General features: G+C 42.0%; 1 protein-coding gene across 2 annotated transcripts in view; it reads left to right on the top strand.

The window, feature by feature from the left end:
* Positions 1-26221, top strand: part of ppp1r13l (protein phosphatase 1, regulatory subunit 13 like) — a 29903-nt gene extending 3682 nt beyond the window's left edge. Inside the window, exons 2-13 of one of the 2 annotated variants that reach the window (XM_034115891.1) lie at positions 13011-13073; positions 13180-13286; positions 13612-14134; positions 16725-16817; positions 16978-17066; positions 18221-18593; positions 19676-20118; positions 21613-21744; positions 22273-22406; positions 23348-23514; positions 24259-24452; positions 25580-26221. In XM_034115891.1, coding sequence (XP_033971782.1) covers positions 13037-13073; positions 13180-13286; positions 13612-14134; positions 16725-16817; positions 16978-17066; positions 18221-18593; positions 19676-20118; positions 21613-21744; positions 22273-22406; positions 23348-23514; positions 24259-24452; positions 25580-25615 — 2328 coding nt within the window. In that variant the 5' untranslated portion in view covers positions 13011-13036 and the 3' untranslated portion in view covers positions 25616-26221. The remainder of the gene's footprint in view (positions 1-13010; positions 13074-13179; positions 13287-13611; positions 14135-16724; positions 16818-16977; positions 17067-18220; positions 18594-19675; positions 20119-21612; positions 21745-22272; positions 22407-23347; positions 23515-24258; positions 24453-25579) is intronic. The other variant, XM_034115892.1, reaches the window with a different exon arrangement.
* Positions 26222-27188: the final 967 nt, after the last annotated feature.

Here is a 27188-nt window from a genome sequence, read left to right as displayed (position 1 = left end):
AGTGCATGTCTGGTTGGAAATATGGAGTTCAGAAGAAACTAGATAACCATTTAGACTTGTAATCAGGAAATGTTGTTGAAAGACATAAAGGGCAAAGAGGGAGGAGCCACTTTTGGTCAGACACACCCTGGCATTCTGCAAAACCAATGATTATTGTCTTTAATCCTCAAGTCTCCCTCCCACGGGACCGCTCTCTGCTGTTTCTCAGTTGAGTCCTCCTTTGTGGTTTCATCCTGTGGCTTACACCGCTACTGGGGAAAGCTAATTGTTAAAAATTGTATAACCAGCAGACATTGTAATCAAAGCAGGAACTGTGGACAGAAATTGCATGTGAGGTTTTCCAGGAAACTTCTCTTGAGAAAGCAATCAAAGCGCCACAGCCAATCAGGAGGCAGCGCTGCACAGACCACAGGCTGTCAGTCCACTTTAAATGTACAGATGATTAATGTCTCTGTGTTTCAATACTTATACACACCCACTTCCTGTCTCGGGATAACAGCTGACTCACTTATGTGTATGTTCCTAAAAACACATTTATTAAATAACAGCTTCACTATATGCTCTCCTTTTATTAAAGGAGCCCAATTATGTTTTGTGTTGTCTTCCCTTTCCTGTAAAGGTTTTTGTGCATGTAAATGGTCTGCAAAGGCTAAAATCCCTGTGTCCCTGCCTGAAACCCCTCCATTGGACTCCTTTGTTTACTCCCAGAACATATTGACATCACTGTGTAACACTCAAGCTTCTATTGGCTAGAGCTCCAATACATTGTACATGATAGGCTAAGGGGAGGGACATCTCTAAGCAGTTGACCAATTACAGCAGAGCAGGCCAGCTAACCAATCAGAGCAGACTGGGCTCTGGTTTCAGACAGAGGGTGAAAAGAGGTGCTGCAGCACAGGCAGTATGAGAGAAATAAAGAGCTTTGTGAACATTAAAGCATGGAGACATGTCACAGTAGAGACACTACATACAAAATTAAACCTGAAAATTAGCACAATAGGCCCCTTTAAAGCCTTCCTTGATTTCTAGCCAAAGCCTTTGAGTTTACCTTAGCTATATGCTGATAACAAAAGCAAAGGAAGACAATATGGTAATTACCAATGCAAGATAAGGTAAAAACAAACAAAATAATAATGAAATTATTATAATTAGGAGAAGCAAAAAGCCAAAAAATAAGCTAAACGACAACAGAACACAGAGATGAGAAGTATAAACTCATAGGGAAGTAAGGTGACACCCTTTGTTCAGTCTGTTATCCTGGATTAAAGTGCATTGTAAATTGACAATAACAATCTTAATTACATGCTGTGTAACCTGTTCTCATAAGTACTTATGTTCACTGCCCAGTTTATGTCAAGACACAGTGTGGAATAAAGCTCAAGTAAAAATAAAAATAAACCTCTTGAGTCCCAAAAGATGGGCTAATTTAATCTAAAAATAAGTAGTTTTGATGGTGTGCTGACAGTGCAACAACAGTAACAGTCATCAGCATAGAACAAGTTAGAACCTGAGAAGAGTACATTACAGAGGGGAGGAGAGAGAGTGTGTATGAGATTTTAGTGAGTGATCCACCTGACTGTGTGTGAGTCAGTGAGAGTGTAATCTCTTTTTTTGTGTGACACAGATAAGCGTCCCAGACTGTGCGTGCGTGCGTGCGTGTGTGTGTGTGCGTGTGTGTGTGTGCGTGTGTGTGTGAGAGGTGAATGGCTCACTGGGAGGAGTGCTGAGGAATGTGGGGCTGGTCACACACGCCGTTGATAACCTTACAAACACATGTTTTACTCGGACAATGGTTAATGTTCAACCAGTGACTGAGAAGGATGTGTGTTATCGAAAATAGTTGTTTTAGCTTTGTTTAGTTTCAAAGTTACACAATAATTATGTTCACCTATTGTATCAGGCCTGAGGCAGCATTCCAAGACACATACCATACTACTTGTACAATGCCAGAAAAAGATTTAGTTTGTACCAATAGATATGTCCAATTCAGTAAAAGAAGAGAAAAGAACAGGATGTCCTTGTGCACCTGGTTGCATTTTGCAGTCAGCAAGCCAGCTCATTTTTCTATTCTGACCCACAATCCTTTGCTTGTCAGAAGCAAATGTTCGTAGTTGACAAAGTGCAACTTCCTTGTCAATCCATGACGCCATTGGACCCAAAAACACTTTTTCCCATTGACTTACATTGGAAAGGAGACATCTGTTTATCAGCGTATAATTTATTTTTTAGCTAAAACAACTACCCAGTACGAACACTTGAACAGCCCTTATTTTAATCATTAGGGCCTACAAGTTGTAAGATGTGCTAAAATCTGAATCCATTGTTATTTTCCCTCTCCATTCATTTGACTGAGCCGCGATTGGCTGTGGATTTGGCTTATGGAAAACTCAATTGTGCTCTCTCTATGGGCCCAGTCACGGGTACTTTTGCTCTCTAGAGTCAGGTCATTTTGGCTTTATGCACCACTGAGCATCTTTCCTTGGAATGAACGGGGTCCCGCCTCCAAAGCTGTATCAAGTTCTCTTTATACATCCATGGGGTCACAATGGCACAAGGCATAATGCGCGATAGGTAGCACGATAGATGATGTTAAAAATATTTCCATACTGTATGCAACAGTTCTGCATAGATTTTAATTCCATTTATATCAAAAAATACATTTAAAGTACCTTTTTAGTTTTGTATTTAAATATTCTTCTGTTGCTTGATTTTGCACTTGATAATTTGAATTGTCTCCCAATATTTTCATGTTACACACGTGTACCACCAAAGCATATTCCTTTTACATGAAATGATATGAACAGCAATACTTTTTGATTTATTAGGTCAGCAACAGCATGTGCTTAAAGTCATTTGGAAGGCAGCCTAATAGCACTCTTGGGTGGCAACAAAGACCATTGTCCCCTTTCTGTGTCTGTATATGCCAACATTTATAAGAAACTTTAATAAACACTGCAGCATTTAATTGTTCTTTTTCTGTCTTACCCAAAGTAAGACCAATATCAAAAGAGCAAAGAGTTCGAAGTGGGAGAAAACACCATTAAAAGGAAAATAAAACCGTTCAAGCAACTACACATTTGTTTTACAGTGGCATCTAGTTTTATATTTCGATATTTAAAACAAAAACACAAAACTGAACAAGATTGAAGTTGACGTTGGAGAAATACAACCGCCAACAAATAAGGGTTACACTGGAAAACAGTGAGTAACACGATCTCTAGACATGTTAAGGGATTATAGGAACGCAAGTACTGTCTGTAAAACATAACACAACAAATGTAAGTTATTTTACAGTCTCAGAGAAGCCTTTTGTTTTCCGAAGTAGCAAACGTACCAAAATAGCTCAGAGAAATGTTGAGTGGCCACATTGTTGGCCTAATGGTTGAATCATAAGTGGCAGTTTGTTTTTCACTGCCTGAGAGACTGACTTCACTTTCCGTCTGTCTGTGAGATCGCATTTTGATAACTATTACTAGCATAAACTAGACAGGATTATAAATGGGGGACAGGTGTTTAAAATGGCTCTACACATGGATGAACATATGATTCACCTTCAATCCAAGATATTTTACAAGCCCCAACATGCACATAAGGCGCGTTCACACCGGAGTACTTTGGAGTACTTTTCCCACAATAGTTCATCAGAACTACGATATATTTGCGTTCACACCAAAAAGCCCCAGGAACTAAAGTATCTCAAATTAGTTCGTCCGACCCGCTTTTCAGTCCCTGCTAGAGAGCAGGGACTGTCGTGGGAGAAAATAGTTCGTACGTCTGATTGGCTGTGCGGAATGCAAACCACGCCCGTTTGACTCTGAATTTTTTTTTGGAAGCGGCCATTGTATTTGCTCGCTTTGGGCAGCGCACCCGAAGAGATTACTTTTGTGAAAGCAGTTATTATAGCAACACTAAATAAATCGTCGGAGCGGTGGAGTGATGAGGATGTGTCTGCGCTTCTGGCGATTTACTCGGAGGACGCGAAGTGCCGCATTCAGAAGCTTCTACTGAATGCAGTTTCCGTGGCTCAGCAAAGTTAGCAGACCTGGCAAAGTCATGTCGGGACGACTACGAAGGTAAAATAAAATACATGCACTGCACTGTTTTAATCTGCACAATACTGGTCTTAGATGTACTTTTATTTGCTCAGTAGATCGAGCTAGCCATGCTAGAACTTGCTATAATAGGTCCAAGCTGGCTAACAACATCTAGCTAGCTAGCTAGCTATTCTCAGCCGTCCCCGCTATGAACACGTTTTGACTTGTGAATAAGTGTGCAATGTTCTGTAATTTGCTTCACTAACTCATGGCACTAATCGTGTGTTTCAGGCGAGGTGTTTCTCTCAGGATTAGAAACTAGTTTTCCCCTCCGGGATAAAACGATAATAATTCATTCTACATGTTAATGGTAAAAGCTTAAACAGTTGATTACCTGCATGCCACAAAGACTGATGTTCTAATATGTTTGCACATTTAAGTAGAAATGTAATTGAAATTCTATTTATTTTTCCTTTTTTTTATTGATTGTTATAATTGTACTCAGCCATGTTATGTTAGATGTCAATCCACTTACACTGTAACTACTCTGGCCTTGAAAGAAGGTTACACATCTAACTGATGTCCACTAATCCCTATAAAACAAAGTTCAAGCATACATTAAGCACAAAACAATACATTTTGTACACTGTCCCTGCCTGCACCATGTCCAACGTTGGACAATGTTGTCTCGTTGTTGCGATTAAACTGATCTTGTATCTTGCTTATTTCTCCTTAGGAAAGCGGGCACGCGATGACAGCTTCCTTGACACCATCATGGCGATGGACCGCCGTGCCATGGTCAGCAAGGAGAATGAGGACCTGCGTGCCAAGGAGATGCACGACGAACGGCTGCTGCATTCACACAAGGCCCAGGAATCGAGGTGGAGCAACAAAATACCTTTCAGGCTGGGCTTCTGGCAGTGCTAAGCGAGCTGATTAAATCCAACAGGCCTTCAATACAAAAATTAAGAAAAACTTGTCGTCGTTGATAAACTGTACAATGACTTGTTGGGAGGCGTGTGGTGCAGTGGTCTGGTGCGTTGGTGTTCGGATCAGGGGAGCACAGGTTCAAACCCCACTGCAGTCAGGATGTCATTGTGTCCCTGGGCAAGACACTTCACCCCAAATTGCCTACACCTGGGACAGTTAATTTTGTATTATTGTGATTATATATATATGCCACTGTTATTAATACTGACACCGAATTTTGCACTAAGGTGTGTCTGCTGCTGAGCCTACCTATTGTTATTATATATATATATATATATATTGCCACTGTTATTATATTGTTTTGATACTACTGACACTTATTGATCTGCTGCTGATAAATAAAAGAGAACCTACATGCACGGCACTAGCATCATGATTGTCTTTGTTTAAACCAGCAGCAGTGCAGCGGTACACAGACTAACCTGTGTGTGTGTAACGTAGTTCTTCAGGTGTGTATGCTTAACATGTATGTATTTATCACAGTAAAGCTTTTTAAAGAGCTTTCAACCTCATCCCATTGTCTTTAACACACATTTAACATAATAATATACTCATATTAATATACAGTATGAGTACTGTTTTGATACTGACATTTAATCTTTGCACTAAGGTGTGTCTGCACTATTGTAATTGTGTCTGTTGACTGTGGTAAATAAAAGAGAGAACCAAGTGCACTGTACAAAAGATCAGCTTTATTGTCAATTTACAATTTCCATGCTGTTCAGATGCCTCAAGGGCTGTGCGCGTGTCTTGCCCCGCGGCGATTTTTTTAGGTTGCGTCTCCCCAACGTTGCTTCCAGGCGAATACAGAGGAGTTGAAAAGATCCACTTTGATCCACTGCACATTGGTGTACGTTGGCAGTGCACCACCTTCTCCCACCAGGCCGAGGTTCTATTGTTCACCCAGAGAGAGCGCGGGACACGACGCGTTCCGTAGTATTCGCATATCTGGAAACACATACAAAGACACAAATTAGCCCTACATAACTCCATAAATCCTACATTAGATAGTATTAATGTGATTTAATGAACGTACTATTGCTGTTCTTTGGGCGTGATAACGGTCATCATGCTCAGCTGTCCTACGGCGAAACATGTCCATAGCGTGTGCTTTTCGTGGTCCAATCCTTTTGTTAAGGCTTCTTAACCGCCTTCGCCTCCGACTCAGCATTTCTATTGCATTTGAATGGTCGATCTGTATTTTTATTTGTGGCTGAGTTATTGGCTTAAATAACTCAGTTACGAAGCTGTATAACACGACCACCAAAACGTCAACTCCATACCGTGTCTGAGGTCGGAAGGTAAACAGAAGCATACAGCGGAAGCGGAAGTTTTTTTTTTTCTTCTTCTCTCGGTTTTTTGGCGAATTGCAACTTTAAGGTGCATACCGCCACCTACTGTACTCACCGTGAAGTTGTTTGCGGCCTGCCAGTAAACCCAAAGCAGAAGAAGAAGAAGTGACGTCAGCGGCTCATTTGCCTAATCCACCCCCAGGAACTCATTTTGGTGTGAACGCGATCTGCTTTAGTTCATCAGAACTAAAAGAGCTCTCATGAACTAAAGTTCTCATGAACTACTGTGGGAAAAGTACTTGGTGTGAACGCCCCTATAGTGTCTAATGGAAAAACATATTAAGTTTAGATTGACATGACATTTATTGTCCAGACACATGAAGACCTATGAGGGAAATGCTGTTCCCAATAAAAGTACTCATTAGCCGCTTTCACACCAAGTACTTTGCCGTACTTAGTTCCCAGCACTTAGTTCCCAGCACTTAGTTGCCCTATGGAACTAAGAGCCGATCGCGTTCACACCGGAATAAGTTCCCTGAGGGAGGATTAGGCAAATGAAGCCGCTGATGTCACTTCTTCTTCTTCTGCTTTGGGTTTACTGGCAGGCCGCAAACAACTTCACGGCATATACTGCCACCCGAAGTCCCCGGCCGGAAGTCCCCAGAGTTGGGGACTGGCTTCAGCTTCTACTGAAGCCTTCCGAGTAAATCGCCAGAACGCCGACACCTCCTCATCACTCCACCGCTCTAATGTTTTTGTTTGTGTTGCTATAAGTTATTCTCTCTCCGTTGGTGCGCTGGGCTAATGCTAATGCTAATAATGCTAATGCCAGCAAATACAATGGCGGATTCAAAAAACTTTTCCGAGTTTTACGGGGCGTGGTTTGCAATTCGCCCAGCCAATCAGAAATTGGAACTTTTTTCTCCCCAGGAAAGTACCACCTCTAGCAGGCACTAAAAAGGGGGTAAAAGTTCTCATGAACTAAGTTCTCTTTTTGGTGTGAACGCAAAATCCCAGGAACTATCGGAACTAAACGGGAAAAGTACGGGGAAAAGTAATCCGGTGTGAAAGCGCCTAATGTTCTGCACATTATAAATACACTTAAAGAAGATGCCCCCGGGCTAGTTGAGCTTTTCTTTCTTTAGTTTTTTTCATGTTTCTTTTAAGGTATAATATTAATGCTGGGAAATTCATCTGTGTACTTGTACTTACATTTATCATACTTGCTGCACACAAATAGAAAAGCTTAAAAGAGTTGTGCAGGAATGGGTCCTAGAACCTTGAAATAGTCAGCATTTTACCACTTCCTGTCCGCTCATCTCGAAGTCAACGTATTTTTTAGCTTTTTTTTCAGTAAGATGGCCGGAAAAAAGACCTGTGGCTATCACAAGCTGAGGAGATTTTCTTGTTTTGTTCTATCAGCTAAAATACGTCAGTAAATACCCCACTGGTGAATGTCTTGTTGTTTGTTTGTTTGTAGCCTTTATTTAACCAGGTTAAAAAATCCCATTGAGATCAACGATCTCTTTTTCAAGGGAGACCTGCGGTACATTTAGTTACACATATAAAAACAAACAGAAAACAAAAGGACATCACAACATAATTACAGGGGTATACATTAGCAACCTATTTACATTTACAGGTATCCAATAACATTTCATCCAGCCGTGCTTTAAAACGATGCAAGGGAATCAAAATGCTCAGTTTCAATATTTTTTGCATGGTGTTCCAAGCCAGAGGAGCAGCGCACATAAAAGCTTTAGTACCTAAAACAGTCCTAGCACTTGGCACATGTAATAAAAACACATCCTGGGATCTCAGGCAATAGCTACTTGCCACTCTCCGTGAGATCAAAGAGCATATATAAGTCGGTAGTTTACCCAGCATGGCTTTATATATGAATATGTACCAATGACTGAGCCTCCGACCAGTAAGTGACCTGCCTGAAGATTTTATGTGCCTTAAAAACGTAAATTGCTAACAAGCGACTAAATAATACTACATAACGTCATCACCCCAAACATAGAATAGAATTGGGAGGGATGAAACCCTCTTTTAATGGTCACACATGCAGAGCACACAGCACACACAGTGAAATGTGGCCTCTGCATTTAACCCATCCTAGAACCAGGAGTCTAGTACTAGGAGCAGTGGGAAGCTATTGTACAGCGCCCGGGGAGCAATGGGGGTGTCCGGTGCCTTGCTCAAGGGCACCACGGCAGGGCAGGAGGTGAACTGGGACCTCTCCAAGAAGCAGTCCACACTCCACATTTGTTTAGGCCTGGTCAGGGACTTGAACCGGCGACCCTACAGCTCCCAGTCCAAGCCCCTACTGACTGAGCCACTGCCGGACATTAGCCACCTTTAGCTTAGCGGTGGGGACATGCAGAATTGCAACCGTAATGTAGTGTGGTTATAGCCTAGCGTTGGCTTTTTACTTCTGTTGATTGCATTTATGCTTTAAAAATGAAAAGAGTGGTTTTCAATGTGGAGATTATCCTGCTGAACAAAACACGAGAGTATCATTAATGTGTGTTTTTGTTGAGGGAGCTACTGATTTTTGTTGAGGGAGCTCTTGCAATGCTAACTTGCGGGTTCAGCCTACACAAATAACCTCATGACTGCACCAATCTATAGTCACTGATAGAGTATCTTAATGAGCAGGAAATCAAACCACTTTACCCTCATACGCTATCTGAGTGTAACACTTTGCAAGGTCGCTGCAATCTGATTGGTTTAAAGCAGGGGTGGGGAACCTTTTTCCTCTCAAGGGCCATTTCAATTTTTCAACATCCTCAGAGGGCCGTACAAATTATTGACCTCTGCTTAAAAATACTAAAATCACAGCATTTGGCCTTTCTTTCATGCTGTGCAAAGAAAAAGCAACCTCTTAATCCAGATATCTTGACATGACTCACGTATGCATGCGGTTGTGGCATGACCACCACAACAGAAAGATATGGACACAAGATGTGTGCAAATGTATTTAGTTTCCTATCCATGTGAACATGATTTAAGTGGGGGGGACCTAACCTCCTCTAGGGGGGTCCAGGGGCATGCTCCCCGGGAAGATTTGTTTTTAAATGTTGAAGTTAAAAGCATCAATCTGGTGCACTTTGAGAGCAACATTAGGAGATCTATGGATACATCTCTCAACACCCATATGAAACAGAACTGTAAACAGATTTTCATTTTCTTTATGGATATTTTACAAATCACTCCCCTTTCAAACTGTATTCTTGTTTATTAATAACAACTTTTTTTTACTGTCATATAGTATTTTATACCTGTTTACTTTATTCTCTTATTTGTTTATAACTATAATGATCATATAAAGATGTGCCTTTACCTCACTGGTTGGAGAAAAAGCGTCTTATATTCGTTAGCATAGCTAGCTAACCAGATGCTAATAACAACAAAGGTATTGACTGTATGATCAGCAGTGGCGTCGCCTGGCCTGGGCATCCGGGGCTTTAGCCCCGAATGTTTTTTCTGTAGCCCCGGACAATTCTCCCTCAATAATATAATACATTAACCGTGCTTTACGTGAACCTCATCATGACACAAGAGAGGACGGCAGCACTGTAATTTCCCGTGTTCAGTGAATGCAACAGAGGCATGACACCAGACCAATCAGAGAGTTGCATGGAAATAAACGTGTGCTTGTGTCATTCAAGCTCGGCTCTGTTACTCCATTCACACCAACGGTGTTTCAGGGCCGGTTCGGAGCTGGAGCTTGAAAAGCACCGGGTTTTCCTGTTCACACCGCAGCGGAGCAGCCTCTAAGCTCCGGAATCCGGTTCGTTTCGAGCACCAAAAAGTTGTCCGTCTAGAAGCAAGAACCGCATACGTCACGCTTACGTCGGAGGGGGGCGAGATTAACCTGAGCTAACAGTTAAGGCGAGTACGGCAAATACAAGTTGTAACAAGCAGTAGTGCTGAGCAAAGTGACTAGAACGCAACCACACACTTGTAAAAAAAAAACACGCTTTATAAAGTCAGGCAACACTAACCAGGCTTCGTGTGATTCTGTTTATTTGTACCTTACTTTGACCATCCGTTCGCTGTTATTGATCATTGTGGAGAGCAGGCAGACGTTTTGTTTTGTATTATAGCAGCTATCGGATGGAATCAATACATGGGCTGCACAGGTTGTCATGTCCGACTATCACAAGTAGAATCATAATGAAAAACACGCTGGTAAAAAGTGCCTGTAGAAAACGGCTTAGCAAATAGTCAGTTTAGCTTCGGTTGCTATGCTAACATCACCCATGTTATACCAGAGAAACTTTCATAACAGCGTTGTGATGCCAAACAGCGTCAATTCAGACTGACACCAAACAGCGTCAATTCAGACTGACACACATTCACTTAAGGGGAACTGGGGATATGTATCAGCTGCTTGTGTGACAGTCAGACAGTGAATACTTTAGAGCCGTGTGAGCTAACGGGAGAATACACTCCCGTGGAAGAGCAGCCAGCACTGCAGCGGTCGGTAAATGCCGCTGAAACACATTAATAAACAATGAACCACGGCACTCTGGAGAAAAGTATAAGGTTGGAGAAGTCGTTATTTAATTTAATCTGGCTTCGTATGATTAAAAGCAACACGATCATCGACCCGACGCAGTCCCCGGCCCGTTGTTGTTGTGAGGTGAGCTCCGTTGGGGAGAAAATCAGCGACGTAAACTGTGACGTCATGACGCAGCAGCGGTAGCACCAGTCGGGCTCTGAGCGGTGTGAAAAGAGCCGGAGCTAAACCGAAGTACCGGTTCTGAACCTGAAAAGCTCTAGCACGGAGCTTGAACCGGAGTTGCGTTGGTGTGAAAGGGGTATGTGTGTGTGTGTGGCAATAGCGCATTTAGTGTGAGAGAGAGAGAGAGAGGGAGAGAGGGGGAGGGAGGGACCGGTGTCAGCATGGACCGTGTTGTTAGCATCTGGTTAGCTAGCTGCACTAACGGACATAAGGAGCTGTTTGTTCCACAAGAAGCTGGAGGAGAGTCCTCTCCTCTCAGACTGAGAGACTCAGGTGAGCTAAAGGACTCTCTGAGTGTTTAGATAGTTAACTTTAGTCTAAGTTATCTCAGTGGGTCTCAAACGGTTTGGTCACAAATTATTCAAAAGATTATTTCCGCGGCACACCTTCATATGATCATTATAGTTATTAAAAAAAAGAGAATAAAGGAAAAACAGTTATGAAATACTATATGGCAGTAAAACAAGAATAGAGTTTAAAAGGGGAGTGATTAGTAAAATATCCATAAAGAAAAAGTACATCTGTTTACAGTTCTGCTTGGTGTTGAGAGAGGTATCCATAGATCTCTTCATTTTGCTCTCAAAGTGCACCAGATTGATGCATTTAACTTCAATATTTAAAAAAAAATCTTCCTGGGGGAGCATCCCCCCGGACCCCCTAGAGGAGGTGAGCCCCCCACTCATAAAAAATACCACTTTACCCCTGCCTATATGCCGTGAGCTGATTATCGAGCCTTCATTGTAACAGTCGCGGGTGTACTGTGTGGGGAGTGTTGCAGTGAAAAATGCCACTAGTGCCGCCGCCACTGTGGGCTAAGCCCCGAATGTTTTCAGGTCCAGGCGACGCCCCTGATGATCAGTATGACAGATGAACAGATCTCCACTGGGCTTTCAACTAAAGACACAGCCACGCAAAAACTGCGGCATGTGTACGGCTCCTTATGGGTACTGACATTTGTGAAGTGCCGGAGCGGCGTTCTGGTGCTCTCCGTCAGAACTACACCCCTGTCAGACGGGACATATACCACTGATGACACGTTAGGCTCGTGTTGTGTTCAAGGACCCTGACCTAACCCAGGAAAAACAGGCACTCGCTTGTTTAATTTTTTTGCGGTCTAGATTTCTTTTTTGCGTATGTTTATGAATTACCTCGAGGGCCGTACCAAATGGTCTCGCGGGCCGTATACGGCCCGGGGGCCGGAGGTTCCCCACCCCTGGTTTAAAGAAATACAAAAAACCCAGAATATTTTTCCTGAATGACACAGCACTCTGCAGAAATGTCTGGCAATGAGAAACTAGTCTGGACTAATTAACCTGTTGGCTTAGACAGATGTCTGGATATTTAGTATAATATGCCATCCACATGAGTATCTGTCTGTGTGAAACTGGCTTTACAACAGACCAGCCATAAGTGACGTCAGGCTTGAACACCTGGGAACACAGATAAATTGTTGAGTCAGCTACCAGAACAGATACTTCCTGTTTCCCTTAAAAGGGTCCTCAAAGGGCTGTGATGTAATTTAGTGGTGTGATCCGTCACATACAGTAACTCAGTTCCAGCATGCCTTTAATGTTTTGTGTCTTTTTCAGCTGTTAAAGTATGTGGCAATTGGGGCTTGTTAACACATGAATGGAGTTCAGAATACGTGTAGAAAGTTGTCTCTTTGTCACAGCGCCTGAAGGTGGGAGAGGAGCCCGCAGCAGGAGAGACAGGGTAGGGTTAAACACTCCTTAGCAGTTTGAAGACGCAGCAAGATTGACATTTATTGAATCAAAGTAAGGCTCAGGGGAATGGAATGAGAGCCAGCGGGCTGATAGCACGGCCTGCTCCTATGAATCATTCTTGTATTTTAGGTTGTGCTACAAGTGCTGAATGGGAATAAATCTTAAGAGATTATGAAAACATTGTCAGTTAAAAGGTGGTGTTTTCTTTCGACAGGAGCCAGGCGCTGCTACCTCACAGCCATGAGTTCTCAGACCAGCTTTGGCAGCAGCATGCTGTGTGAGTTTCCACTAACCCTACATTTATCTAGCCTGGTGTATATTATTGCTCTTGGGGGGAATACCCTATGCTAATTGTCTGCGGTGATAATGTGTTTTGATTTCAGTCCAGAATATAAACGATGACCTGAACGCATCGCTGGCTACAGCAGATGAGTTATCCAGAGAGTTCAACTCCCTGCTGAAGGAGGCCTCCTCCAACAACAACACTCAGGTACTCACACTCACACACAGCTCACTACTAGCTCTCCTTCCTCATAGCAAGCCTCTAGCATGTCGCTAACACCCGGGATTTCCATTAGCCTTCCTACGTCATACTTTCCTCAAAGCTAAAATGTGTTTCTGGGGTTGATCTGTCTATATTCTAGAAAAAATGGAATGCACAACTGTACTGGTCAGTCAAAGCTAAAGCCCTTGACAAACACAAGTCGTACCCATTGGCAGCATGTCAAAGACTTGATGATGCAGCAGTTGTTGAATTCTAACAAATTAAGTATTTGTTAAAAAAAATGCTCATAACAGATCAATTTTTCCTTTAGACCAGCTCTGAAGTCTCCCCGGAGAAGCCTAAGAGGGTGTCGAGTGGCAGCAGTAATGGAAGCTCCAGCTCCAAGACTTTATCCCCGAGCTCAACAACTTCCCGTCCGTTGGACTCCGTCTTCTCCAGCAGTAAGAGCGCATCCCCTCCGGTCTTCTACACCAGTCCGGTGTCATCCCCCAAGATCCAGAGGGCGCACTCTCCACTTCCTCGGGCTGGATCCGACAGCTACTCGTACGGCCAGCAGGGCCCCAGGATGGCGCCTAACAGCCCGAGGCACAACTCCCCTTCTCAGTACGACAGGAGCCCACGAAGCTCCACCAGTTACATGGAGAGAGGCTCTTCTCCAAGTGTCATGGCTGGTCCTGCCTCGCCCTTCACCTCATCCTCCAAATTGCTGAGCCCTTACGACGGGAGCCAGATGGGCCACAGGTCGCCTCGGGGAGAAAGAAGCCGCTCCCCCGTTTCTTCGAACTATCCTATGTCCAGCACACTTCCCAGAAACGTTGGTGTCAGGCAACCTGGTAAGAAGGGTTAGATGGGGCCAACTTTACCCAATAGAAACGTTAAATGATCATGCTATCAGATCAACGTTATCCCGTTGTTGTTCATTGTATCTGTTTTTAAATTCACTACAGTGTAGTTGTGTACATGATATGAAAAACTTAGGTCACAGGCTCCTCAACAATGCAATATAAATATATACAAGACATAAAAAAAAGAGGAAAATAACTATAGAAAATGTGTGCAAGCTCAAGTGTTACATAGTCTTGTGGCTTGTGGGATGTAACTGTCCCTGAGTCTAGTGGTTTCTGTCCTGATGCTGCGGTACCGCCTGCCAGACGGCAGCAGACAGAACAGTTTGTGGCTGGGGTGATGGGGGTCTTTTGTAATCCTGAGGGCTTTCTTCCTGAGCCGCTGGGAGTAAAGATCCTCCATGGATGGCAGCTCCGTCCTGGTGATGTTCTGTGCCGTTTTCACCACCCTCTGTAAAGCCTTACGGTTGAGGGCGGTGCAGCTTCCGTACCAGGCTGTGATGGAGCCAGTCAGGATCCTCTCTATGGTGCACCTGTAGAAGGTCAGGATCCTCTCTATGGTGCACCTGTAGAAGGTCAGGATGCTCTCTATGGTGCACCTGTAGAAGGTCAGGATGCTCTCTATGGTGCACCTGTAGAAGGTCAGGATGCTCTCTATGGTGCACCTGTAGAAGGTCAGGATCCTCTCTATGGTGCACCTGTAGAAGGTCAGGATACTCTCTATGGTGCACCTGTAGAAGGTCAGGATGCTCTCTATGGTGCACCTGTAGAAGGTCAGGATCCTCTCTATGGTGCACCTGTAGAAGGTCAGGATGCTCTCTATGGTGCACCTGTAGAAGGTCAGGATCCTCTCTATGGTGCACCTGTAGAAGGTCAGGATACTCTCTATGGTGCACCTGAAGAAGGTCAGGATACTCTCTATGGTGCACGTGTAAAGGTCAGGATTCTCTCTATGATGCACCTGTAGAAGGTCAGGATGCTCTCTATGGTGCACCTGTAGAAGGTCAGGATCCTCTCTATGGTGCACCTGTAGAAGGTCAGGATACTCTCTATGGTGCACCTGTAGAAGGTCAGGATACTCTCTATGGTGCACCTGTAGAAGGTCAGGATCCTCTCTATGGTGCACCTGAAGAAGGTCAGGATACTCTCTATGGTGCACGTGTAAAGGTCAGGATTCTCTCTATGATGCACCTGTAGAAGGTCAGGATCCTCTCTATGGTGCACCTGTAGAAGGTCAGGATCCTCTCTATGGTGCACCTGTAGAAGGTCAGGATCCTCTCTATGGTGCACCTGTAGAAGGTCAGGATGCTCTCTATGGTGCACCTGTAGAAGGTCAGGATGCTCTCTATGGTGCACCTGTAGAAGTTGCAGAGTAACTCCAATCTTCTCTAGTGGCCAAAACAAGAAAATGCAGTCGCTCCAGTTTGCCATGAAAAATAATTTAACTACTCTGGCTCAATGTCACGGTTCCCTTTAAGAGATTCTTTAACTCTACAAATAAAAGGTCTTGGAGAAATACTGGCCTATAAATGGATGCAATACTGAACGTTCCCTTAGTCCAGTGGTTCTCAAACTTCTTCTGTCATTCCCCACTTTGAGCAGGTGGGCCTTTTCAAGCCCCACCTGCTCCTCATCGCTCCAATAAAATGGTAGGCCAAGCTTCAAATGGTCAAATGTATCGTTCTATAACAGGGGTCTCCAACCTTTTTTAGGATGAGAGCTACTTTCAACAAATAAAACAAGTCGTGAGCTACTTTTACTCCTCTTTTTTTGTTTTTTTGCAGTGTATATATTTAGCACATTTTAACATTATGATATGCTGACCTTTAACCTTTGTGTGCTGTTTGAGTCTGTGATTATTTTAACCTGCTTTATTTGGGGGTGGACCTCACCTCCTCTAGGGGGGTCCAGGGGCATGCACCCCCGGGAAGATGTTTTTTTAAATGTTGAAGTGAAATGCATCAATCTGGAGCACTTTGAGCACAACATGAATTTATGGATACAGCTCTCAACACTCAGATGAAAGGGAGCTGTATACTTTTCAATAATCCAAACATCTTTAGAATATGATCACAACCAATAACAAATCATTTAAACTGGTTTATTCTTATCTTATGTTACCTAGTTAGCATTCTTTCTTTCTATTTATGCTTATTTTACTAATCACTCCCCTTTTAAACTGTTTTACTGTCCTATAGTACACATTGGAATGATTTCTTACATTATTTTGTACAACTAGGCTATATTAAATAGATAAAGGTGTGCTCTCTCTAGCTCTCTCTCTCTCTCTCTCTCTCTCTCTCTCTCTCTGTCTCTGTCTCTGTCTCGCTCGCTCACAGAGGCTGTGTGCTCCTCCGTGGCGATGACGGCTTGCGTTAAAAAATAATAATAAACATAGGCCTATTTGTAAAGTGGGGGGACACAAACGGGATTTCGAAAAGTGTCACGGTTAAACTCCTTATGAAGTGGTGAGGTGCCGCACACTTTGAGAAACTCTGCCTTAGTAACACCACCTTTTGTCTGGCAATCATTTTGTGTTCCTTTCATTTTATTTCTCAATCTCTTGTTCCTCTCCTAGAGGAGGGTGTGCACCGGCAGAAGAACTCAGGCAAGTGGAGCGAGACAGATCTAGACGTGTCCTACGACAAGAAACCTCACCACACCTATGACAGTTGGTTTATTTTTTCTACTTTCTCAACTTCTATTTCTTAAGGGAAGTCTTGGAATTAGGCCAGGACAAAACTATTTGGATTCAAGGCCTGAGGTGCCCTGGCGCTCTGCCTGTCCCGTATGTGGTCTCTGTGTTCTAATTTCACACTTTCCTGTTACAGAGACAGAGTGGCTACAGCCGTCTGTGCCAAATAGCAGCTGGAGAGAGTCCAACCTCGATGGCCCCCTTCCGGCCCAAGGCCCAAAAAAGGTGGGTGGTGTTAACAGAGAGGCGTTCAAATAGCTACTCTGATAGATTTATTTGCCTGGCTTATGTTGTAGCCCAAACTTTTATTGCTACAGAGTTCCACAAATTGGGAGTAGCCGCAAGTCAGCTGGCACTGTTAGGCACAGATAACAAAAGGGTGAATCGAGGTGAATGTGGGGGAGGATAGGAGTTACAAAAGCCTGTTGAATGAAAAGACTCAGTTACATAATTCTTGACTCAATGGGTCAGAAAAATACAATAAGCACAATGTTACTGGCTTGCCTACTCTATCATTATTCATCTAATAAATCTTGTTTTAAAGATTATTTTCCTTTTGTTTTTTTAATTTGTATTATTATTGTACCCTTTGGTTCTGGGTAGGTAGGTTTTGTAATGATAGTTGAACCACAATATTTTGCTGTAAAATATAAAAACAACAAGCAAAGAGAGTGTTAAAAGCTCCATGTACAGTATGTGATAATTCTCCGGGACTTGGCATTACAACCCAAGAGCCTCCTCAACTCATAGCATTTAGTTCCTAAAAGATGATTTCTCCATGTTTGGCATCAATTGAAATAGCTTATAGTGGTGCGACAGAATCAGTGTTGCTTGCTTAAGTTAAGTTGACTCAGAACATATTTGCCTCCACATTGTCCCCCTGAGCTGTGAAGTGTTTATTTTTTATTTTGGTTCATCAATGACTTTTGTTCTATTTGTCCCTTTGTACTCAAACACACAATCCATATGCTGTTAAATAGAAATAAAAAGCTAAAAGAGGATAAAAAGGTGGTAAGTTGATAATTATCTGCAAAAGTGGGGATAACATAAAGGCTGAGAAGAAACACATCAATGAAATTGGGGTCAGTGTGGTGGGTTCCAAACAAAATGGCACAATAGAAGGGCAAAATCTAAAATATGTAAATACATACTAAGCATAATAATGTTATTTGGATTGCAAAAACATTTCTCAGACCGTTTTCATTTGTCAGTTAACCTATCTTGGTGCAACCTCATTTTGAAAAAAATGTTTACAAATATGATTTAAAAAAGACACACCAATGATTATCCATAATTAGATCAATTAAACTCCAAGTTATACAGTCATTTGATTCAGTGGAGTAGGATGACATGTATTCTTCTTTTTCTTTCTGTTCAAGGATCCTCGCTCTCAAAATCTCAAGTTTTCCCACGCGTCTCTCCCGCGTAACATACGTATAACAGTGCCTCCAGATGTTTCATCCCCAGTCCACTCCCCATACCAGCCTCAGCCCATCATCTCCCGTATTTCTATCCCCCCAACATCGTCTCCGTCCCGCCAGCGCAAGCCCATCCCTCTCTCTGTCATCATGCGTCTACAAAACCCCCGCTGGGGAGGAAGACCAGTCCCCAACCCCAGACTCATGGGAGGAGACGGTGATATGGCCCCTTACCCACCAACCGTACCATTTCCGAGGGAATTCTTCCACCAACTTGTTCCCCCGTCACTGCAGTACCCACCTGAGCTGAGACAGCCGGCAGTGTACAGTGACGGTAAACTAATTTATCATCTGCATACACACACATTCTGACTCTCCCATGTGTTTCCATCATGGAAACAAAGGGACTTCTTGACATGCATACGTTTAAATATAAATCTCTTTTACTTTGAATGTTTTGAAAATGCACCACTACTGCATACTGTTGGCTAGGCCTAATGAAAGATGCATCCGTATAAACATACATACACATTCTTAAACTTGCATAAAGCATAAAATGTGAAAAGTCTGCTAGCACTTAAAACACACTGACTGACAGTATTAAGCACGGGTACACAGTGCACATTATTTAGATACAAGTTGTTACCCTTCTGGTATTAGTCCTTATAAGCGTACAGGCGACACATTGTTTCACACAACACACTTGCCTTTTAACATGTAAATCTACAATATAAATATGCAATATAAATCTCATATCTGCATTACCGCTATAATGTTACACTTACACAATAATTGTACATCTGTGTCACTACTTTTCACCACTTTGGCCCACCTGAAAATACTGAAACAAAAGCACATCAATGCAATGTAGCTAAATACTTTTAGCTAGGTCTATGGAGTTACGCATCTGTATGAACATTCATGTACATTCTTATAAGTCTGCTGCAATTAACCCGCAAAACACACTGACTGAGCACAAACTTATATTTAGCTACAGGTGCTAACACTACTGGAACTAGTCCATACCATACCATACATGTGTACTACTTTTATCATTTGTATTACCTCTTTTGCTTACCTGAAAACAGAAAAACACTAGCACATCACTGCAACATAGTTGCTATCGGCTAGGTCTAATAAATGAAACGTCTTCCATTTCTGCTTCTCACATTATGATGATACCCTAAGGGCCTGTGTGAGCTTCACTCAACTTTACCATAACTTTACCTAAAATATATTACATTTGCCATGACACATGAACATATATCCGATCATTCTAGGTTACTCAAATATTACAAAATATAAAAGTGCTTATATTAACATTTTAATCCAGCATTATGGCCAAGCATTACTGTGGGTTTGACACAGTTTGTGATCTTTGTTTAACCAACATTTCAAATGTGTCCATCTTTGCAGTACTGAACTCCGGGGATATAGATGCAGAGTTAGAGCGGCTGGACTTAGTTCATCACATGCCTGTGATTCAGGAGACTCCTAGCACACCAGAGGGCAGCAGTGAGGGTATGGCCCCAGCCCCCCGGCCCCTCAGCCCCACCAGGATGCAGCCAGTGGTGGCCCAGAGCGAGCAGATCCCCAACCTGGAGGAGCTGCTCCGCATCCGGGCAGAGATCCCCCGGGCCCTGAAGCGGCGGGGCTCCCAGGATACTTCCAAGCCACTGAAGAGCGCCTCCCACTACCAGCCCAACCAGTACAAAAACCTAATTGACAAGCTTTTCCGCAAGAAGGCCCGCCGTCAGAAGGGGGAGAAGGGGAGTGAGACCAGCAGCTCAGAAGAAGAAGAGGACTTCGCTACACCTCCTGCACATCTACCTGCAGCCACGATGCAGCAAGATTTCAGAGTAAGAAAAGGGTTAGAGCGACTGAGGATGTTATAGTCTCTGGACAAGTAGAACTATGTAAATTGTCTTTAGAAATGCCTAATTAATTATGTAAGGGACAACATGCAATGGGCTTGTCATTATTATGAGCAGAACCTAGTATAGCTTCCGCGAAGAACATAGTCCGTGCTAAAGTGTATCAACGGCTTAACTGCCGCGATAACAACCTAACTTCAAAATGTATTCTTTAAGCACTACCATAGCCTACATGTATACCATGTTCCCTTAAGTGTTTACTCCCCGTCTGTCTGTCTTCTTCTGCTGTTCCCTTTAGTGTTTACTTCCTGTCTGTCTGTCTTCTTCTGCCGTTCCCTTTAATGTTTACTTCCTGTCTGTCTTCTTCTGCCGTTCCCTTTAGTGTTTACTTCCTGTCTGTGTCTTCTTCTGCCGTTCCCTTTAATGTTTACTTCCTGTCTGTCTGTCTTCTTCTGCTGTTCCCTTTAGTGTTAACTTCCCGCCTGTCTTCTTCTGCTGTTCCCTTTAGTGTCTACTTCCTGTCGCTCTTCTTCTGCTGTTCCCTTTAGTGTTAACTTCCCGTCTGTCTTCTTCTGCTGTTCCCTTTAGTGTTAAGTTCCTGGGTGTTTCTCAATGTCGAGTACGCTTGCTTGGTAGCACATGTCTTCCGAGCGTCTTGCTTCAGAAGCGAGTCAAGAATACTTCCTGGCATTCGGAAAACGAAGAGTGGAACACGCTAGCAAGTGTGCAGGTGTGCGTCATATTAGAGGCCCCGCCTTACATCTTCCGCCACAGATTTGGGGAAATTGGTCCGTGCGCAAAGCATTGTGGGGATTTTAAGACCGCGGAGTCTACACATGTGCAGCCTCGAAATTTCTCCAAACGAAGTACGCCGGGCTCGGTAGATTTCCAAGTATGCTGGAGATTGGAACAGTCCTTGATGACGTAGTATGCTTGAAATAGTGGCTCTGGATCAGCTTTACTCGAGATTGAGAAACACCCCATGTCTCTCTTCTTCTGCTGTTCCCTTTAGTGTCTACTTCCTGTCTGTCTTCTTCTGCTGATTTCTCTGTCCCACAGCTCTCTAAGTCTTTAAACTCTTTCTCTCTCTTGCGCTGTTTTGTTGTTATTCTTTATTTTCTTCTGTTTCAAGCTCTTCACACATATAACGTATGATGGAGGAACAGAAAACTATGGTGTTGACGTTAAACGTATCATACTTCTTTTTGCGGATTAATATTACTGCACAAAGTGACTTGATCAGTGATCCTTACCAACAGTCTGCTATCGGAAAAAATCAGACAGCTGAATGTCCAAATTGCACAATCAGAATCCAGTTCTTAAATAACCCTGAAATAGTGTGCTTTCTACACCGTGTAATGGCATTTAAACATGCTAGTGGACTTACATTGCAATAATTCTCAATAAAAACAGCATATTTTGCATTAGGTTCTGAAACCCATGTGATTGATGATCTCTTCCTTCTGTTTCTCTCTCCAGCTCTACCATTCCATCCTGCGGCGACCCAAGCACAAGAGTTCTGGGAGGCGAGCCCGCCTCAGCCCGCTGGTCCTGCTGCTGGACGGGTCACTGGTCGGAGAACTGGAGACGGTGCAGAAGGCCGTGCAGGAGGTGTGTGTGTAAATGAATATGCCTCACTGTAAATACTGCAACTTGAACTACTCTGCTGATACTATTACTCACAGTTATACCTCAAATGTACCCAATATATTAAACTCATTGCAACAAACATAGCTGATTCAGGAAAAAACAACAATCAGACATGGCTCACTTGAACTTAAACACAATCGCAGGAAACATATTGGTGCTTATTCTACATATGCAGAATTATTTTCTAGAACAAACTTCTTCAAACCGTGGGAACTAAGAAAGCTAATTCTAGTGCAAAAGTTGGTGCTCCAGTTCTGGATTTCGACTTTAGGAAGCCCTTAAGAATATGTGATATTTATCTTTCGGCAAGGTTTGCTGACTCTGCTTTCCTTTTCTTTTGACATCTCCCTGCTGCTTCTTATTCATACAGAAATACATTCGACTAGTATACTTCTATTTGAGCAAGTTGGGGGTTAGGAGCAAGTCGTTTTGAAACCAGGATAAAGGCAGTAACAATAGAGAGAGGCTGATGAGAAATGTTTTCCATAGATGAGCGACCCCAGCCAACCCAACGATGAAGGCATCACCGCCCTTCACAATGCCATCTGCGGCGGCCATTACAACGTGGTGGACTTCCTGGTTCGTATTGGAGCCAATGTCAGCGCTCCAGACAGTCACGGCTGGTAAATATCTGGACATTATCTCTACTTATTTAAGTAGAATAGAATAGAAAGGAATATCATTTTATTTTTTTATTGTCATTGCACCAGGTACAACGAAATAAAAAAAGCCTGTCATGCCCATATCAACAACAAGTCAAATAAAGAAGTGCAGTAGCTATTTGTCTGTAACTGTGTGTGTTGTAGTGCTGTAGTACAGTAGGTAAGAACAAATTCCAGGCAATGAACTATACATGTATTCACATTTTACACTACAGTACTTCTTCTACTACTAGGTTTGTTCCTCTTGCCAATTCTACTGTGTATTTTACACATTTCTGTTCAAAGCCACGTTATTTAATTTGTCTATATTTTTCATAGTAATTTTTCACATTATTTATGGACTTTTTTTAATCTTAAAATAGTTTTTTTAATAGTTCCATGTTTGATCCTTTTAACAACCTTTTTTCCTCCTTATGTATGCAACATTATTAAGTCAAGAATCAGAATACTACAAAAATGTATCCTGAGGGAAATTGGGTTTTGTGACTGTTGTTCATTTTAGAAAACAATACAAACAAAAAAAAAGATTCAAATATATAAAAATAAAAGTTTGCGTAAAATCTCCAAAAACTATCAAATTAATTTAGAAAATAATTTTTTTTTTTATATAAACATAAGAAGTTGAAGTTAAAATGTGCACATCATACTGCAAATATAACATTCGGTATATTACAATATATACAGTGTTGGATTAGTATTTAAACGATATATATAAATAGCACACTTTAAAGGGGTTTAGCTGCTGATGGTGAAGTCTGGCGCTCTGTGGGGCAACTTTGTGAAATTAGTCTTCCACTATGGCGACTGTTGGAGTCATGGAATAGGTGGGAGACATTGTCCAAGATGACAAAATGTGTCTCAGCTATCTCCTGCATGTATTGACTGCCATCTCTGTCCCCCAGGACCCCGCTGCACTGCGCCGCCTCGTGTAACGACCGGCCCCTGTGTGAGTTCCTGGTGAGGAACGGAGCGGCGGTCATGGCCATGACGGAGAGCGACGGCGCCACCTCCTCCCAGAAGTGTGATCCTTACGCTGTCGGCTATGAGGAGTGTGAGACCTTCCTCAGAGGTGAGGCAATAACACCTACACTCACACAGACACACACACCCTGTGTGACACAGCACTATTAAATGCTAAACGTCAAACATAATAGAATGAATCATCTGACAGTTACTGGGCTCTGACCTTTCCAGCTGCTTGGTAAATATGACAGTTGAGTTTAGTCTCAAACATAACAATTATAGCTGATGTTGAAATACCCATCATAAACTTTATATTAATGACCCTCAACAGGACACAGTGTGATCAATGTTTACACTTTATTCTTATTTTGCAAATATTTGGTGTCCTAGTATTTGCATCCTATATAAAATAAAGCCTTTAAAAAAACATAAATATTGCTTGTGTTCACTGGCAGGCTTTTTATGTAAGAAAATTAAATAGCTACACCGATTGAGGTTTTTTCAAAAAACTGTTTTCTTGCTTTGGTCAAGAAACATCACTCGTCTCCCTGATTATTTGTTCGGACTTACCCATGGTCAATTAAGAATACTAAGTTACAAGTAAAAGCCTGCATTCAAAATTGTACTTACATTAAGTAAAAGTAAAAAAGTTCAGTTCCAACAGTAAACTTTCTCAATATATTTTTATATATATTGAAATACAGTATGTTTAGCTTGTATTAATAACCTTAATCCGAAATGTAAATAAATATGTAAAATAAATTACGTTACGCATGTCATTCCCTTTCAACTCTGTCTCTCCCAGAAATGATCCTAAAAATGAATGCATGTTGCTCCCTTGTGACACCAGGGGTGGAGGAGGCCATGGGCACGGAGAACAGCGGGGTGCTGTACGCTCTGTGGAGCTACCCGGCTCAGCTAGCCGATGAGCTGAGCTTCAAAGAGGCCGACATGGTCACCATCCTGCAGAGACCTGAGGGGTCCGACTGGTGGTGGGCCTCGCTCTGCGGCAGGGAGGGCTTCGTTCCAAACAACTACTTTGGGGTAAGACGGCAATTCTGTTTTTTACAGACATGTCAATTTGAACATAGCATTTTCAGTACAAGATCATTTGTCTATATTATAATCTTTCAAAGAAAGAAAAATATCCACTCTTCCACCCATTATTGGTCATGGTCACAACATGTAATGAAATCAAATAACTACTACAAACAGCAATTAAATACTCAATCAATTAAAACATTTAAAAACAACAATTAACTAAAGTAGAAAACAATATTGTAGTCAACATGGGAGAAATATAAAAGACAAAGTAATATGCTGAAAAGGAACATGGGGAAGGAAGAGTGTGGGTCTCTCTCTCCATTCAGTGAGCTACCTCGGATGAGTATCCAGGTTTTGTGAAAGGATTTCTGAGATCATTTTAGTGAGAATCTTTTCAAGTTTAATGCATCGAGCCCCTGTATCCACCTGTCATATGTCGGGGGGAGGCATGTTTCCATTTAAGAAGGATGGAGCTTCTTGCCAGCAGGGTTGTGAAAGCGATGACACACTGAGTCGTAGTGGGCACACTCTGAATTGGGGGACACAGAATAAAGCAGCCAGGGGGTTAGGGGCTATAATTGTGTTGAGGGCCTCTTCAATAGTTTTAAAATGATTGGACCAGAAGACAGTTTGATGGGACAGGACCAAAACATATGGATAAGGTCGGCCGGGGACTGTTTTCAGGCACTAAAGGCATCGCTGTCGTGGAAATATTTTGGCCAATTTAGCATTGGTGAAATGGGCTCTGAAGCACCTTGCACTGCCAGACACCAATTCATAAACAATATTAAGACTTTAGCTCTGCATTCTCTCGCCATAATGCAGAAAAATTACGAATAATAAATAACATTAGATTACATTTTATTTAGTTGTTGCTAAAATAAATGCATTCAACAATGAAGATACAAACTCCAAAAATAATAAATCCTGATAGTACATAAGATTTCTCAAAGCCAAACCACTGGACGATTACTGCATTAGCTTCAAAAAAAATCAAAGCAACGTACGTACAGAAGTGAGAATAGTTACCCAAATTGGAGAATTGTTGTGGAGGGTTATTTCTGTTGGTAGGATTGATTTCCTGTATCATGTCAGAAAACTTTAATAGTTTTTTTTCTTGTTTTCAGCTCTTCCCGAAGGTCCGACCTAAATCTCTCTGCTAAGCTGACGACGGTCAAACTGCTGCAGAGGACTGTTCTGTGTGTGTGTGTGTGTGTGTGTGTGTGTGTGTGTGTGTGTGTGTGTGTGTGTGTGTGTGTGTGTGTGTGTGTGTGTGTGTGTGTGTGTGTGTGTGTGTGTGTGTGTGTGTGTGTGTGTGTGTGTGTGTGTGTGTGTGTGTGTGTGTGTGTGTGTGTGTGTTACGAAAGGAGTGAGGGATGGTTTGGATCCAGAGTTGCAGGAGAAGTATTTATTCGGACGTCACTGACCAAGATAAATCCGAGACATCGTTTGTATCGTCTCTGCTGTAGGAAAATCGTTTATAGTGAACTGTTATTATCCAAATGTTAGAGAGGAGGCCAGATTCCCTGCTGTCCCGCGTTGACATTTCTGGCTCATTGCCTGGTTGGGAATAAGAAGGCAAACTGTGGATGTTCTTCAGAGAGGTCAATGTACGCTGTTAACAAGCCATGATGGCTCCATTTAGAAAAGGGCTGCTTCTAACACATTAACCTCCTCATTCCTGGAGGAGAGTCGTCAAAGAAGCGTCAAACTGAAAAGTGAAAACGCTTATGCTTATTTTATAATATTATTAAAATATTTTCTGTGTACATATCAATGTTTGTCCAATGGATCCAGAGAAAGAAATCAAACCTGTGAAGAGTTTAAAGAGCAATGTGTAGTTTTACATTTTTTAAATCAGCCACAGCAGTAACGTAATTGCCTTTTTTATTTACTTAGTTCTCATCGTGTACATTTTTTTATTTAGCCTTTATTTATACAGGTGTAAAATCTTATTGAGACACAAGGTCTCATTTTCAAGAGAGACCTGTCAGTGGTAACACTACCACACAAAGTTACAGACAGACAGGACACTAAACACAGAGGCAACACTCAAATAAAACATCGTAAAAAGTAGTCATTGAAATCCATATACAGTAGTCAGATATAGCAGGTGCAAACACCCACAGATGATTTCTCCAGCTTTTTAAAAAATTAGTTTAAAATCTCTGATTAAGCATGATCCTTAATGCTGCCTTAAATAAGTGTATTTCTTTGGAAGAGAGAGATGTTTTCTATGACATTAAAAGTGTTTTTTGTTCGGTGGATGTGCGTGTTTTCACATTCACAGGGGTAGAATTAAATGAATGTTTGTTGATGCATTTGTATTTTTATCAACACTGTTAGGGACTGCTGTAACCTGTCACGGGACACAAAATACAAAAAATACAAAAAGACAAATAAATAAATATCTCACATCTTATTGCTTTCCTTTGATGTTGTTTGTCACAGCTTGGTGTTTATGGCTTACAATAATAAAAACAACAATTAAACAAATCAAATAAGAATAATAAGAATAGTAATTGAAATGGTTTGAGCTTTGAATCATACAAAGGATTAAAGAAAAAACATAAAACTTGCTTAAATTCACTGGCTGGCTTTTTATTTCAATTATAATATATACTGAAATACAAATTAAAAACAAATGGACTGTTTTAAAAAATAAATATATGAATTCATACAGATTGTAAAAATGTTCTATAATAACCTTTTTGCTTATCATAATTATAATAATAA

The sequence above is a fragment of the Trematomus bernacchii genome, unplaced genomic scaffold, assembly GCF_902827165.1.
Source record: "Trematomus bernacchii unplaced genomic scaffold, fTreBer1.1, whole genome shotgun sequence".
Taxonomy (NCBI): domain Eukaryota; kingdom Metazoa; phylum Chordata; class Actinopteri; order Perciformes; family Nototheniidae; genus Trematomus; species Trematomus bernacchii.
The sequence above is the reverse complement of the archived record's forward strand: the minus strand, read 5'-3'. Positions and strand labels throughout refer to the sequence as shown.